Raw genomic sequence first — 14,976 nt, 5'->3', positions numbered from 1 at the left:
TAGATTATTCTATATTCGTAAAACCTGATGTGTGACCAAAATTTTCAATCAAGCCCTATACCCCACCATAGAAAACCCTCAAATTAACAAATGATAAAAAATGTCTGCTCTCTTTTTGGCCAAAGAACATGCCTTTAAGTTGAATATATGTATTAATGAGGCAGAATTAATTATGGCAAAAAGATCAGAGATGTTGCTAATGAAGCTTTCATAAATATCCTGGGCTTTTCTTGGGGTGATTATTATGATTTTTAACATTATTGATGCTGAAAACACCCCTGAAAGGGCTCTATCATTTTAAGGGGGGTTAAAGGAAGCCCAGGATGAAGACTCATAGCCATGCTGTGAATGAAGGCGGGTCAGGAGAGCTCTCCATCCTCCTGGGTGGACCAAGCCCACTCCTGGGAGAAGGAAGGGCCTATCTCAGAATGTGACTCCTTGCATTCAGACATAAAAATGCAAAAAGAACCCCTAATATATAATATATTATTAAAATATACATTATAAAAAAGAAAAGAAAAGAAAAGAAAAAAAACCTGATCACAACCAATAGGGATCTCTGCGATGGGAAAAACTAGTTCCCACAACCGGTAAAAAGCCATATCTAGGGACTTTTCCATTTATTTTGATTTTGTGAAGTGGGGCCAGGAGGGAAAAAGAGAGGAGCTGAGATCCTGAGAGGAAGGCAGGTCCACACCCACACCCCGGGCCTACTCCTCGAACCCCAGGAAGCAGTAGGTCAGTGTCTTAGTCTCAGTGGCTGGCTTGAGAACTTGAATTTCATTTTGTTCAATGTTTTATATGGGCTCTAAATCTCATTCTTTGCCTTCCTTCCCTATGTAAATTGTTTTATGCGAGGCAATTTATGTAAGGTGTCAATGATCAATAAACTAGTTCCTCCTTTTTCCTCCTCTGGAGTAATATGTTAACGCAAGCTTGGGCTCTTATTAAACACAGCCTCTAGTCCTCCCCGAAGTTTATAACAGGCATACCCCAGAGGTTTGAGGCAGCCCGACAGCTCAATGCTGTGAGTCTCAGGCTAGTTCAGGTGAGAGTCGGTTTACCTAGACACACAAATGTTCTCATTAGCCACACTTAAACACTGTTCTGGCATGGGATTACTTAATACTGAACCATCTGGGCTTTGATGAAGAAATGGAATACTACCCTAGCTCCGTGGTCGGCAAACTGCGGCTCGAGAGCCACATGCGGCTCTTTGGCCCCTTGAGTGTGGCTCTTCCACAAAATACCACGGCCTAGGCGAGTCTATTTTGAAGAAGTGGCATTAGAAGAAGTTTAAGTTTAAAAAATTTGGCTCACAAAAGAAATTTCAATCGTTGTACTGTTGTTATTTGGCTCTGTTGACTAATGAGTTTGCCAACCACTACCCTAGCTGGTTTGGCTCAGTGGATAGAGCATCGGCCTGCAGACTGAAAGGTCCTGGGTTCAATTCCCATCAAGGGCCCATGCTCTGGTTTCAGGCTCGATCCCCAGTAGGGGGCATGCAAGAGGCAGCCGATCAATGATTCCCTCTCATCACTGATGTGTCTCTCTCTCCCTCTCTGAAATCAATAAAAATATATATTTTTTTAAATGGAATATTTTAGCTGAACAAAAGGCACTTGTCTACCAGAGATAGTACGTTATTTTGTAGTTGTAATATTTGTAGGGTGTTTTCATTATAGCAAGCATAATCATGTTTTAGCATCAAATCCATGACTCATCTTCTTGTGACCTGTCAGAGCTTCCACACCCCAAGACAAACAGGAGAAAAACCAGTTAACTAATTAGAGTTGTTACATAGAGTATTAGCTCACAAGACCTAGGCAGAGAAGACATTTTTGCCAATCTGAAAACTCAACACCCTAGCGACATTGCTTGAATCAAATTTGATTTAATATTAGCAGAAATGAAACAGCGACGTCAGCCACACTACTGACATATAAAATATAAAAGATATCAACCGATGACTGACCACAGTGGACAGAACAAATGCAGCCTTTAACATAAGCCGAACAAGTTGTTAAGGATTTTTCACATTTTATTTAGAAGAAACTCTATTTCTTTACTTCTACCATGCCAAAGGTAATAATAGCTGGTCCTTTCAAACACGTAGAATAAAATTCCCACTCTGTATCCTCGGGCTTATTTCAGGTGAGTTTCTAACTTTTCACCTCAACACTCCATCTGAGTGGATAGATGGAGAGCATAAGGCTCTCATACTAAGGGCTCATGTAAACCTGGCCATCAATGAAATAAGTAACATGCTCACGGGAATATATACTTGAGAACTAATGGATTTGAATTTTTCTAAAGAAATAGCTTAATCCTACAAATGGCTTCTCTAAGGCAGCCTGTAAATTGTTAAAGATGAAGTATATTTGAAAATGTATTCCATAAATGAAGCGGAAAAGCCTTGCCTGGTGTAGAGGTCAAACATACTAGTCTTCACGGAAATGGTCAGGTGGTTTAGGGGAAACTGATGTTTCCAAGTCTGAGTCTTCCCCCTCTTCCTCCTGGCAATCTAACTTGGGCAGGTACTAAGTCCCTCTGAGCCTCAGTTTTCTCATTTAAAACATGAGAAAACTACTCACATCAAAGAGCTTTTGTGTGGATTGAATGGGATTATCTGGTGGTGCTCTATGGATTCGATCATCACACAAAATAAATAAGTATTACAAAGAAGGATAAGTTCTGCTGTTCACTTCCTACCAACACTGTCCATGAGAAATCTACTTTTTTTTTCTATCCTATCATGTTAGTTCTGAAACCAACTACAAAGGGATGTTCCAGAAATAAATTCCCCAGTGAAAATTAATTTGTTTAGTGCAGATTTATTTGGCTTCTTATTTAGGCTAATTTGTAGCTTTCACAGTTTTTTAATTTTATTTCCTAAAGCTGCTGTGATTCTACTTCTCAGATGCTCATTTTATACCTCAACACAAATGTTCCTCAAGTTAAAATAAATACCACTATTGGTTAATTATGAGCTGCCAAGCTAAAGGACAAATGATAAGAACAGGAAAGGCCCTCCGACAGCCAATATTATAAATTATATGCTGCAAGTGTTTAAGTCAAATATGCCAGCTCTTCTCAAAGGTTAACCCAATTAAAGCAAAAAAGCAGATAGGTTAGCTATGAATAACTGTACTTGCCAGATTTCAAATTTAAGTTGGAAGTTTATAGTGGGGAGGAAGTGCTGGAGGGGGTTAGAAGGATTTTCTTTTTTTAATGCTTCTTGATCTGATCCTTCCTAAATCTCATCACACCACAGATCATGCCAAGGAAAGGATGGATAAAGACATGCTCACTTCAGCTACTAAAATTAACTGTGTAAATTGGATGATCCTTTGGTGAACTAGTTAGCTCTTATCTAGGTTTGCAAGTGAAAGACCTTTCTATTATTACATTATTTATTTTTAAATATATATTTTTTTATTGATTTAAGAGATGAAGGGAGAGGGAGAGAGAGATAGATAGAAGCATCAATGATCAGAGAGAATCATTGATCAGCTGCCTTGTGCACACCCCCTATTGGGGATCCAGCCCACAACCCAGGCATGTACCCTGACCTATAATCAAACCATGATCTCCTGGTTCATAGATTGACACTCCACCACTGAGCCACACCGGCCTGGCTCTATCACTGCTTTAAATATAACCTTCTCTTGAATAAATCTCATCTTTTCTAATGTGGGGCCAGCTCTATTAAAGAATCTCTAAAGTCTGGAGCTTGAAAGACCTAGACCCCCTCGCGTTTTTCAGATGAGGAACGAAAACCTAGGAACGAAAGTCTATCAGGAGCCAAGGTCACTGAGCTAAAACAGAGTCCCACGACCAGAGCCCTGCCTGCAACTCATGCTGGGAACAACGGACGTGTTTGGATTTCACAGATCTCATCGATTCCAACAAGGCCCCACAGCCCACAAATAATGTTAGTTATTTATAAGCCTGCCCAGGTTTATTAATCCCCAAAGCTCAGCTGGTAAGAGATTACCTTCTCTTACTTGGCCCTTACTTTCCATTGAAATGAAAGATAAAGTGTTTTCAGTTGTTGACATTACAGTGACAATGAGTTCAGCATACCCTTTCCTGAAAGCAGGCTTTGAGTAAAGGAAGCACACCCGCACTACGCAGGGACTCATTCACTGGTGCGCTAACACCACGGACTGCCCTCACAGGGATGCCCACATTCCTCTCCATGGGAAGGTCCCTGGACTTTCCGACTTCTAACTTTACACAGTTTACAAGGATGAAGTCTTCTGTTCCCCTTTCCTCCTTTATGTAAATACGTGCTGAACGAACGAATGAATGAATGAATGAATGAATGAATACCTCTGCCCTCCATAGCTCCTGTCACAACCAGCCCTATGGATTCTTTCAAAGAGGAAAAGCCCTACTTTGGTCCCTTTTCCTCGACCACAAAGTGATGCTTTAGAGCCTAATCCGCACTCCGGTCTCCTCTTTTTTCTAAGCTTTCACGCAGTGGAACAGATTTCCAAAATGCCGGTGCTGACGAAGAGGGTCTGGGGGAGAAGTCATTGCCGGAACTTTGGGGCAGAGGCAGGAATCCTGACTTTCACTCCTGTTCTCGGAAGACTTGTGTGAGCCTGTCGCTCGGGCCTTCTCTGCTGGTGGAGCAGCGCTCACCACTCCCCAGCACAGCGAGCACGTCCACTCCCAAAGAAATGAACGATCACTGGGCAAATAAAGCGGTATTCCTGCACATCCCGGAAACTGAAAATGACAGAAGAGAATGGCAGGAACCTGCGATTACTTCCTTGGGAGACTTTTACGGCCCATGCATCTGTGCTGTACTCCATAACAACTTCCTTTAGTTCACAGGTTCAAAGGACTCACGGACATAACCCATAACCACGAAAAAAGGCCGAAACTTCCAGTCACAATGAAAGAGCGGGTTTTTAACACCGGCAGAGCCAAATTACGTGAATGCAGCCTGTATTTCTGAAAAGCGAAGCACCAGAAAATTTGCCAACTGCCCTTGAGGCCCCGTTTGTCTCACTCACTGCACAGCCAGGCACGGGGGCAGCCAGGTGTGCACGAGGCAGTGGGGCTGCAAAGACCACATGGTTCTGCCCCCTCGAAGCTGCTGCTGGGGGGATGGGAGTGGGGGGCCCTGGGTGGGGACAGGATTATAGAAAGAGTGCTGAGGAAGGGGTAAGAAGAAGCCAATAAAGGCCTGTAAGCCTGCCGGTGAGGAGACCTATCAGAGAGGCTGCCTGGAGGAGGCAGCACAGGGTGAGCCTGAAGAACAGGTAACAAGTAGACAGGTAAGGTGGGGAAGGAGGGGGTGAGTCTGGCAGAGGGAGAAGCAAATGTGAAGGGGCTCCTGCCTTCCCTGGTCAGACCTCGGTTCATAACTGAAGAAGTGGGGCGGGGACGGTGGCCAGAGATGAGACTAGAGAGGTGGGTGGGGCAGTCCCCTGAGCCCCTGTCACAGGCTGAGGTGCTCACGCCTTTTCCTGAAGGCCACGGGGCATAGCAAGCTCCAGTCTGGATTTCAGAGACGCCCTGGCAGTGCGGAGGGGGCTCTGAAGCATCACAGAGATGGAGGTGAGGGCTCGGAGGAAGAGGCCCAGCCCGGGAGTCAGAGAAGGACGGGGGGCCATCCTGACTCGGCCACTTTGGGGACGTGGCCTCCTCAGCAGACACTGAGTTTCTTCACCTACCTTGAAGAGTTCACGAATCCTTGCAAGGATTCGGAGAGAGCTTATGAAGGACGGGGTATGCAGTAGGAACTTCATAAATGTAGCTGCAGGGATCAATGGTAGCATCGTGGCTAGGTGACTCTGGAATCAGCATGATCTTACACAAGGGCAAGTAACAACTTCTCTGATCTTAAGGTCTTCCCGTAAACCATGAGCAATGAAGATGGTACCAGCCACCTCACCGAGGCATTGGGAGGTTTGACCGTGGGAGACACGACGGATAAATCACCTGGCCCTCACAGAGCGGCGCCAGCGGCAGAAATAGTAATAATAACAGCAAGCACAGAGGACTGGTGATAGCAGCAGTACTGTAGTACTAGCCGTAATTTGAGGGAAACAAGACCAGAGTGTCTATTGCTGTAATACAGGGGAGAAATTATAAGCTGCTGGGCCAAAGCGGTGGCTGGGAGACAAAGGAATTAGTCTTCAGAGCCATAAGGAACAAGCATGAACAAGATTCCGTGGCCACTGGGTGTGGCGGGCCAGGGAGAGGCGGGCGAGGAGGATGCCAGCGCAGTCTTTGGCTGGGACGTCTGTGGATGGCAACACGGGAGAGAACTGAGGAAGAGGAGCAGGCCTGCGGAGGAAGATGATTAACTCATTTGCAGACGAGTTGAATATGAAGTTGCTGTGGAGCATCTGAGTGGAGTTGTCCATTTTGAAACTGTCTGAATATGTCTGGTGCTCAGAAACCAGACCTGGGCTAAAAATGTGACCGAAGAGTTGTCGGCATATGGACAGCCACTGCAGTCACGGGACTATTCCTAACACTCAGAAAGAGCGTGCCGGGGTGAAAAAACCAGAGAAGACAGAGTCGGGGCCCAGAGGCAGACCCTGTGTGACATCAGCACTGAGGAGGCGGGCAGAGAAAGGCCAGGAAGGAGTTTGTGAGAGGAGCGAGAGGAGCGAGGGAGCAACAGGATGGAAGGCCTTCCAGAGGAAATGGTATGGGCACCCAATGACACAGAGGCCAAGTAAAATCAGACCCAAGCAAACCCACTGGATTGGGAAACCACAAGGTGCTCAGGGAAGCCGTGGTGGGAGCTGACATCAGACTGTGGGTGGAGAAAGATCTGGAAAAATAGATGGTAAGGGAGAGAGAAAGATAGGGTGCCAACCAGAGGAGATAGAGGATTGAGAAAGGGAAGTGTTTTTTTGTGATGCGGGGGGAGGGAGGGGTAGTTGTTAACCCAAGTGAAGGACTTCAACTTGTGTATGTGCTGGGAGCAAGGGGGAGGTTGGAAATGCAGCCAAGAGGGGAGGGTCATAAGGAGAGGAAGGGCTGGGAGGGTGCTGGACTGGCTTCAACAGGAGGCTGCAAGGACACCTCTGAAGGGAAGAGAGATGGAGCAAAGGCGCCTTGAAAACGGGTGAAGGTTTGAAATAGCCACGTGCAAGGAAAGGCGACTGAACAGAGCGAACTACAGAATGAAATCGTGCGCACAGCCCATGGAGAACAGAACAATTCAGCCTTCCTCCTCCCTTCCATCCGGAAAGAGACGGCTTCTTTGAGAAGCGCTACGAGCGAGGCCAGGTGAGCCACAGGCAGCCAGGTTGTTTCGAAGCTGGGAGAAAAACAGAAAACACTGGATGCAAACACACAGAGGTGAGAGCAGCAGGCAGAACTAGTGTGGCAGGGGACCCGGTAGAAGCGAAGAGAAAGAGAGTGGACAGGGGACTCAGGGAAGGTCAAATTTTCAAAGGAATGCTCGCAATCTAAGCTTAAAAATCAATTAGCTGCCACTGCTATTTTAAAATTCCTGCTTGGAGCAAATAAGTCAATGAAGGAAGGTATATTTTCCAACAATGCTGACATGAAACAGGAGTGATGCAAGAGTATGATACGAATTATTGTAACAAAATCATGGATCGGTTTCATTTCTTAGCCATGACTATGACAAAGAAACACCACCCACTAATTCAATATTAAAACACCGGTGGCTTTTCAAAGATTTTCTGAGGACTGACCCTTTTTCATTCATTCAAACAAATACTTCATGGTTGAAGAACTGTGCTCTACTAGGGCCGTAGACAAAGAAAATTAAGACAGAGCCCGCCTTCGAATTGTTGAGGTCTAATTTCTCTACACATATATACCTCGAAAACCACAGGAACTTCCAGAATAAGGAAGTTCCCTCGAGGAAAAAGGGAAATAATATAGAGCAGCAGTCGCCAACCTTTTGGACCTCACGGACCATCAATGGTCCACCGACCACAGGTTGACGACCGCTGACCTAGAGAATGTTCAAATCCATAGACACACCATCTCTGACCCCAAAGTACCCACACTTCCTTCTCCAAATTCTATCACCAGGTAGATGTGAACACCTGTTTTCTTCCTCCTCCTGCCCTCTCCCCGCATCGTAGAGAATAACCAACAGTTAGTGGCTGGGTATGGTTCAAATTACAACAATGACTGGGCACCTACTAGGTTCCAGCTACCAGGTTCTGTGTCTTACGCATTCAGTCCTCATGACAACCCTACAAAGAGGCCAGGATGATTCCCTTAAATACAGGGAGAAAGCGAGGCTCAGAGAGGTTAAAGAATTGCCTAATCTCTAACTACCACTAAAGGCTGGGGCCTGCCCAGCCTGTGTGGCTCAGTGGTTGGGCGTCAACTTAGGAACCAGGAGGTCTCAGTTCAATTCCCAGTTGGAGCACATACCCGGGTTGCAGGCTCAATCCCCAGTGTGGGGTGGGCAGGAGGCAGCCGATCAATGATTCTCTCTCATCATTGATGTTTTCATCTCTCTCTCCCTCTTCCTTCCTCTCTGAAATCAATAAGAATATATTTTAAAATAATGAATGAATGAATGCTGGGGCCTGAGGTAACTTCAGGTTCATCTAGCTTCAAAGCATTTGTTCTCTCAACCACAGCCTCCACATCAAGTTCCTGTAACCACTGTGCAAACGGAAATGTGCTAAGCACAGCTTTCCTTTCTTCCTTTGGCAACTTAGAATTCTTTTATTCCTAGACTTTCAACATGTTTAATTATTCCTTGATATTTTACAGATGGACTTTATGGAGATTTCTTAAAGCAGTTTTGTTTAAAATGCTATTCATTCTCAAATACACAAATGGTGTTTGACCAAATAATCCACAGGCCAAACGCTAAGCAGCAGTTCCCGCCGCCAGCCGCGGGCCTCACAGAGCGGCACGGCAGGCTCATGTGATGTTACAGCAATGGGTCTGCGTACACAGCAGGACCTGAACTCCAAACAAGAGGCCCAATGCAGGCACAGAACACACCCGCTGACTGTGGAATCCCCACCCAGGCACTGTCAGTCAGCTGAGACGTTCCAACCATCACACCTGGAGAGGGGGTGAAAGACGGGGTTCCCAGAAGGGACCCACTGTCCTCTCTCAGGAAGCAGAATAGTGCAGTGGTTAAGGTACATCCCTGCTCGGCCAAGTCCCACCCGAGGGCCCTGGAGCAATTTCCAGACTTCTCTGTGCCTCAATTTCCACATCCATGAAATGGAATATCAGAGGTTGGATTACACAAATCATACCTGTTACATAGAAAGCACTCAATAAATGTCAGCTAATTTTATGACAGATGTTTAGACTTTTCCCTTTTTGAAGTAATATTTTTTTATCATTTTTTACTTTCAATTACAGTTGACATACATCATTGTGTTCGTTTCACTGGCCAGACATAAATTAACAAGTGATCACCCAATAAATCCTGTACCCATCCAGCACCATGCCTAGTTATTAGAATATTACTGACTATATTCCCTATGCTGTACCTTACAGTATTTTTTAAACTAGAGAACACGGTCCAGAAATGTGTTCTGAGCTCAATCTAGAGGGTCACAGCCAGCAACTTTGGGAAATGAAATAGAACAGAACATCAGACTTAAGCATTAATGAAGTCACATCTTATATTTCCTTTGTAATTTTTTCTCTAGCGTACATAGTAACATTAGGGGGTACTTGTGGCTCTGCTCATACATCCATGTGCCTGTGTGAGTATATCAGGCAGCAATCCAAAGGGTATTTCTTTCTATGAGTCACCAACAACAAAAAACTGATTTACAGCCAGAGGATGGTAGGGAGTCAGGGAGGAAGAAAAGGTGTAATGTGCCAGAAACCACTTTTTAAAATGCAGCAGCTTCAGCAAAGAGAAAGGCCTCCTACATGGACAGTCCGCATAACAACTCAGGAAAACCCTCAATGCACAGACCTGTCTAGGGTGAGGCTTCCCCGGCATTTTGAGATTAACAACCGGCTTTTATTTCCAAAGCAAATGGAATTGCACAACTGGGAGTACAGATGTTACCTAGATGTTGGGAAAGATGGGAAAAACTGATAGAACTTGTCCAGTAAGTTATCTTGCAATACTTGCCCATGTAGATGCTATGCCAGATTTCAAATGCTCTTAAAACCAGACAGGGTTTGGAAGAGATAGGAAAATGTCTTAAACCAGAAAGCCTTGAATGTGGATTCAGACTTAACCTAACAGTCCCATTATCACCAAATTCCTAGGTGGACACTGTACAAGGAGATGAAATGGAAAACAAATGTAAACACAATAACTAAGCATTTTTTAATCTAAAAAAAAAGCACTTATCTATGTATCCAAAAAGCTCTGAGACGTGGTGTGAAATCATATGCCTTCAACTGGGTGAGGAGGCTGGGCCCGCTCCTGTCACACTCATTTTCCTGAAGAGTTCCTGGAACCAAGTGGACCCAGCCAAAACTGGCTTTAGGCTATGTTCCAGGTCCTCACAATCCCCTGATCAAACACCAAGCCACTTCCAGGGCTCCTCCCGGATCTGTCTTCCCAATGGGGCACTGAGCCAGAGACATGGCTTAGGGGTGGCAGAGGGTGTGGACAAAGACTGGACATGCACATGGACACTGTACCCTTCGCCAGGTGGGACTGCACCAGGGGTGGGAGGCAAAGGGAGGCGGACCCCAGGCCCAGGGAAGATTCTCCCCAACCGCATTGCAGCTCGGAGCTCTGGGAAGCCTGAGAATTCCGAATCTCAAACCTGACCTTCCAGGCCATTCTGAAGCTATTGGTGTCAAGGTAGGTAGATAAATGCTCGTTTGTTGACTTAATGTATAACTTTGAAATATTTAGATGTGTGCTGTGAGGGCCTCCATCTGTTCTCTTGCATGAGATCCTGCCAAGTTTCAGGCAGGCCTGGGTACAACTCCCACCCCCACCCTGCCATCCACCAGCTACGTGAGCTGGGAAAGCCTCTTAACCTTTCTGTCTCCGCTTCCTCGTCTGTAAGACAGAGACGCTAGCAGCACCCTCTTCACAGGGCTGTTGTACAGACTGAGGGAATGATGCCTACCAAGTGCCCAGAACAGCACCTGGTACCTGGGAAGCTCTCCTCACATCCCGTCTTTACATTATTCTCCACACAAAACTGACTGCAGTGCGAACTTCTAGATAAGACCACAGCCAGGAAGCGTCTTTCTTCCTTCCCACTCTGTTCTAATTTTAAATCTCGTGCTTTATGCTGCTCCAAAAGATCATTATTTTCTACTCTGGGAAGGACAAGTCATCCAACTGCTGACCTGCCTGGTAAAAGTTCTTCTGAAATTAAATACGTGTTCAAGCCCCTCTCCCCGCACCCCATCCCCAACTTGGCTCTTTGCTCGGGCATATTGGCTTTCTGTGTCAATTTCATGTGATAAATATTTGAAAACATTACCAACTTAAGTGTTAAAAAAGGGCATTTCCTAACCTTCATATTCATGAGATTCAGAGCTTTAAGCCAGGGAAGGTCCTTGAAGCTGTCAGCAAGGAAAGGCTACCAGGCCAGAGAAACGAGGCCAAAAGAGAACCCTACCAGAGGAGAACTAGATGGAAGAAGACAATGGCTAATTATTCGTCCACGTGCTTTCGATTATTAAATGAGGCGTGCCATCAACACAGTAATTACAAATGGCCAACAACCTTCTCTGATTTATCTTCCTTCCCTCCAAAATGACAGAACAAACAACTGGAAGTGCTTGCCACATTTTAATGACAGGGGGGCAACACAAAGCACCCTGTATCATTTCACCACAAAACCTATCTTCCAAATCAAAGCTGTTTGCTATACGTTGGAGTTCTAAAGTGAGAGAAGAAATACAAATAAAAGATTCAAGGTCATATTTAACCTGTAAAAAAATATACCTACATGTTCAATACAGTGAAAATCCTCCGTTTTTTCCCCAATTGTGAAGAGTTTTTAAAACATATGAATTGCCAACCTACTGAGAGTCTGGAATGCTCTTGAGTTGTGCAAGCTCCATCTATTCAGTCTCCCATAAAAGGAGCGTTGCCAAAGCATTGTTAATTTCAACAACAGTTTTTCTATGAACCCAAATCTTTCAATTTCAAAATGGAGTATAAAGGCCTCTATGAAATAAATGAAACCAATAAATGAAAATCAATTGGATTCTACAGAAGCAAGACAGAGTGTACAGTAATCCCATCCAAATCAAATATATCGTTCCTTTGGAGAGTTTTGCCAACTTCCTATTTAAGAAAAAACATGAACACTTCCGACGTTGGCCAGTTTTTATGCGTGACGTTAAAATGGCTTTTTATAAGAGCTGGGCTGGAAAACCAATATATTTTACAAGCCCATGAGTCATATAGTCAAGCTTCATTATATCATAACCCTTCAGCGGTAGTCCATAATTGAGAATGCCGTTTCCTTGTGTGATGAGAATGTTAAGGAAGATGTGTATTCACAATTGGCCACAAAAGGTGTGAAAATCCCGTTTTCCCCAAACCAATGGGGAAGCCAGTGAGTCCATCCGGCTTCCATTGTCACTGAAGAGCGTTAACAGCTGAATGGACACAGACCTAGCTTCAACTTAGACGCCATGTCCTAAATTACTAATCCTCCTCACTCCTCCACCCTTTCCAAATCCCACTCCCGCAAGAGAAGTAGAGTGCTTCGTTTTAAATCACTGTTATTAAAGGCTCTGAGGAGAGATCAGACTGGCTTTGGCCCTTTTTCTAGCCTACCTTTGTCACCGCTTATTCTACACATGCCTCCCAGCATCACATGTAAACAAGTCAGGCGGAGTGGCGCACGGCCTGCGCCCCTGAGCGGCGGGAGGTCACAGCGTCCTGACCGCCACGGAGCTACCTTCCTGGCACCCAGGCGCCCTGCGAGGTCGCCCGAGGCTTTCATTCTGCACCATCCACAGGAGCAGCTGAGCTTGGCCAGGAAGCAAGAAAGCCGCTTCCACAAAGCTCAACGTGTGCAGCTTTGGGCAATTAAAGGATTAATTATGGGGACACGCTTTGGGCGGGGGGCGGGGGGGCGTTGGGAGAGGGAAATCGTTCCTCTCCGGATTTGGATGGATGTAGAATTTCAGGAGCAGAGGCCCCCTCTGAGATCCCCAGAACCTCTCCTTTCGGTTCCCTCTCCACAAAAATCGGGACTACCAGGATCCCAGGAGCGAGTGCTGTTCTCCAGGGGGGTTAAGCGCAGCTGGGGTGAGCCCCTGGGGACCCAGAAATGCAATGTGCTGAACAAGACCTAACCCCACACCGTCCCCCACAGCCAGCAAGGGGGCCTGCAGCTCTCCGGGGCACCCGGCCGCTGAACCCAGTCAGAGGTGTCCCACTCGCGGCTCCCCGGGGCCAGAGGGCACCCTGGATCGAGAACGCGCCGCGCCCGGCCCCGGCGCGGGGTCCCGGGGAGCCAGGACGGTGCGCGCCCGGCCCCGGCGCGGGGTCCCGGGGAGCCAGGACGGTGCGCGCCCGGCCCCGGCGAATTCCCGGGTGGGCACATGGGGAGAGGGAGGCCCCCACCCTCCAGGCCCCGCGTCCAGGTACCTCGCAGCCGTACAGCTGTCCCAGCTGCTCCACGATCCACTCCTCCAGCACCAGCCGCTTCCGAAGCTCCTTGCGATCGTATTTCACTGTCACTTTTCCCTGCTGGTGGCGCCGCTGCTGCTGCTGCTGCTGTTGCTGCTGCTGCTGAACCTGCCCGGCCGCGGCCGCGGGGGCCACGGGCGCCGAGTCCTCCCGGGAGGAGCCCGCGCCGCTGCCGGAGCCCGGGCTGCCGCCCCGGGGGCTCTGGAAGAACACCCGCGCGCCGCCGCCGCCGGCCCCACCGGCCGCCTCGCTGCTGCCCGTCGCCACCGACATGTCCCCGCGCGCCGGAGCCGAGTGCGGCCGGGAGGAGGGGCGGGCGGAGCGCGCGGCGCCGCTACCACCGCGGGCCGGGCAGCGGCATGCGAGGGGCCCGCCCGCACCTGCTCCGCGCGCCGCGCACGCCTGGCCGCCGGGCTCCCGGGGAGGTCGGAGGAGCCGCGGCTCCACCGCGAGGGCGGGGAGGAGGGAGGGCGGGGACCGCAGCCTTAAAGACGCCGCCGAGGACCCTCTCGGTCCAGCGCGGGGGGCGGATCTGGCGCCTGGCGGGCAGGGGGCCCGGGCGTGGGAGCTGCGCGCAGAAGCGGGGATGGGAGCGCGGAGACGCGCCGCAGCCGCTGTGTAGACACCGGGGCTAGTGCCAGGGGTGGTCGTCTGCGCGGGCGCCCGTGTCCTCTTCTCCCGGAGACGAGAATCGCGCGTCCCCCTGCCGTTCCAGAGCGCAGGACCCTCCGCCTCCCGCGGCCTGGGGCCTGGGCCCTGGGCAGGGGTTCGCCGGGAAAGGGACAGGGAAAGGAGCCGCGCCGCCCGTTCCCACGACGGTTTTCTTCTTTCTACCGTCTCCTCCGAGGGCGGGGAGGTGTCTCCTCCGCTCCCAGCCCCACCCCGCCGCTCCACACACACACATTCCTGTTCATGCCTCTTCCTCTCTCAGACGGTGAGAAAAATCCAGGAGGCAATGTTTGTGCAATCGGGCGATCGCCACGCCTGAGAACTCTTCGGACCAGTTTTCGCTCCTGACTAACTGCCTGCTTGCTCACAGGCAGAGCATTGGACTATCTCCGTATCGAAAGGGCAGCGGGCGTGCTGTCCCTGGGGCTAAGGGGCTGGGGGCGTCCAGACAGGAGTCAGGGCCGGTTTACTGGTCCTACACGCCTCACTGTAGGTAGTGTGTTCCCTGCACAGCCAGCTTGCTTCTTTCCCAATACCATTTCCAAACAACCTCTTTAAACAACATGCAGCCAAGTGGCGTTGGGAATGAATGAGCTTATTATTGTAAGGTTTGGGGTAAAGAGATGGGGATGGGAGTTATAAACAGAAAACTGTGTGTGCGCATGTGTGTGTGTGTGTGTGTGTGTGTGTGTGTGCGCATGTGTGTGTGTGTGTGTGTAAAATTATAGGGA

General features: G+C 48.2%; 1 protein-coding gene across 1 annotated transcript in view; it reads right to left on the bottom strand.

Moving 5' to 3' along the window:
- The window catches only part of PPP1R14C (protein phosphatase 1 regulatory inhibitor subunit 14C), a 67,421-nt gene extending 52,932 nt beyond the window's left edge, over positions 1–14,489 (bottom strand). The window contains exon 1 of the mRNA XM_008158598.3: positions 13,535–14,489. Coding sequence (XP_008156820.2) covers positions 13,535–13,849 — 315 coding nt within the window. The 5' untranslated portion in view covers positions 13,850–14,489. The remainder of the gene's footprint in view (positions 1–13,534) is intronic.
- Positions 14,490–14,976: the final 487 nt, after the last annotated feature.

The sequence above is a fragment of the Eptesicus fuscus genome, chromosome 10 (genome assembly GCF_027574615.1).
Source record: "Eptesicus fuscus isolate TK198812 chromosome 10, DD_ASM_mEF_20220401, whole genome shotgun sequence".
In the NCBI taxonomy this organism is placed as follows: domain Eukaryota; kingdom Metazoa; phylum Chordata; class Mammalia; order Chiroptera; family Vespertilionidae; genus Eptesicus; species Eptesicus fuscus.
Note: the sequence above shows the minus strand (reverse complement) of the source record. Positions and strands in the feature narration are given on the sequence as shown.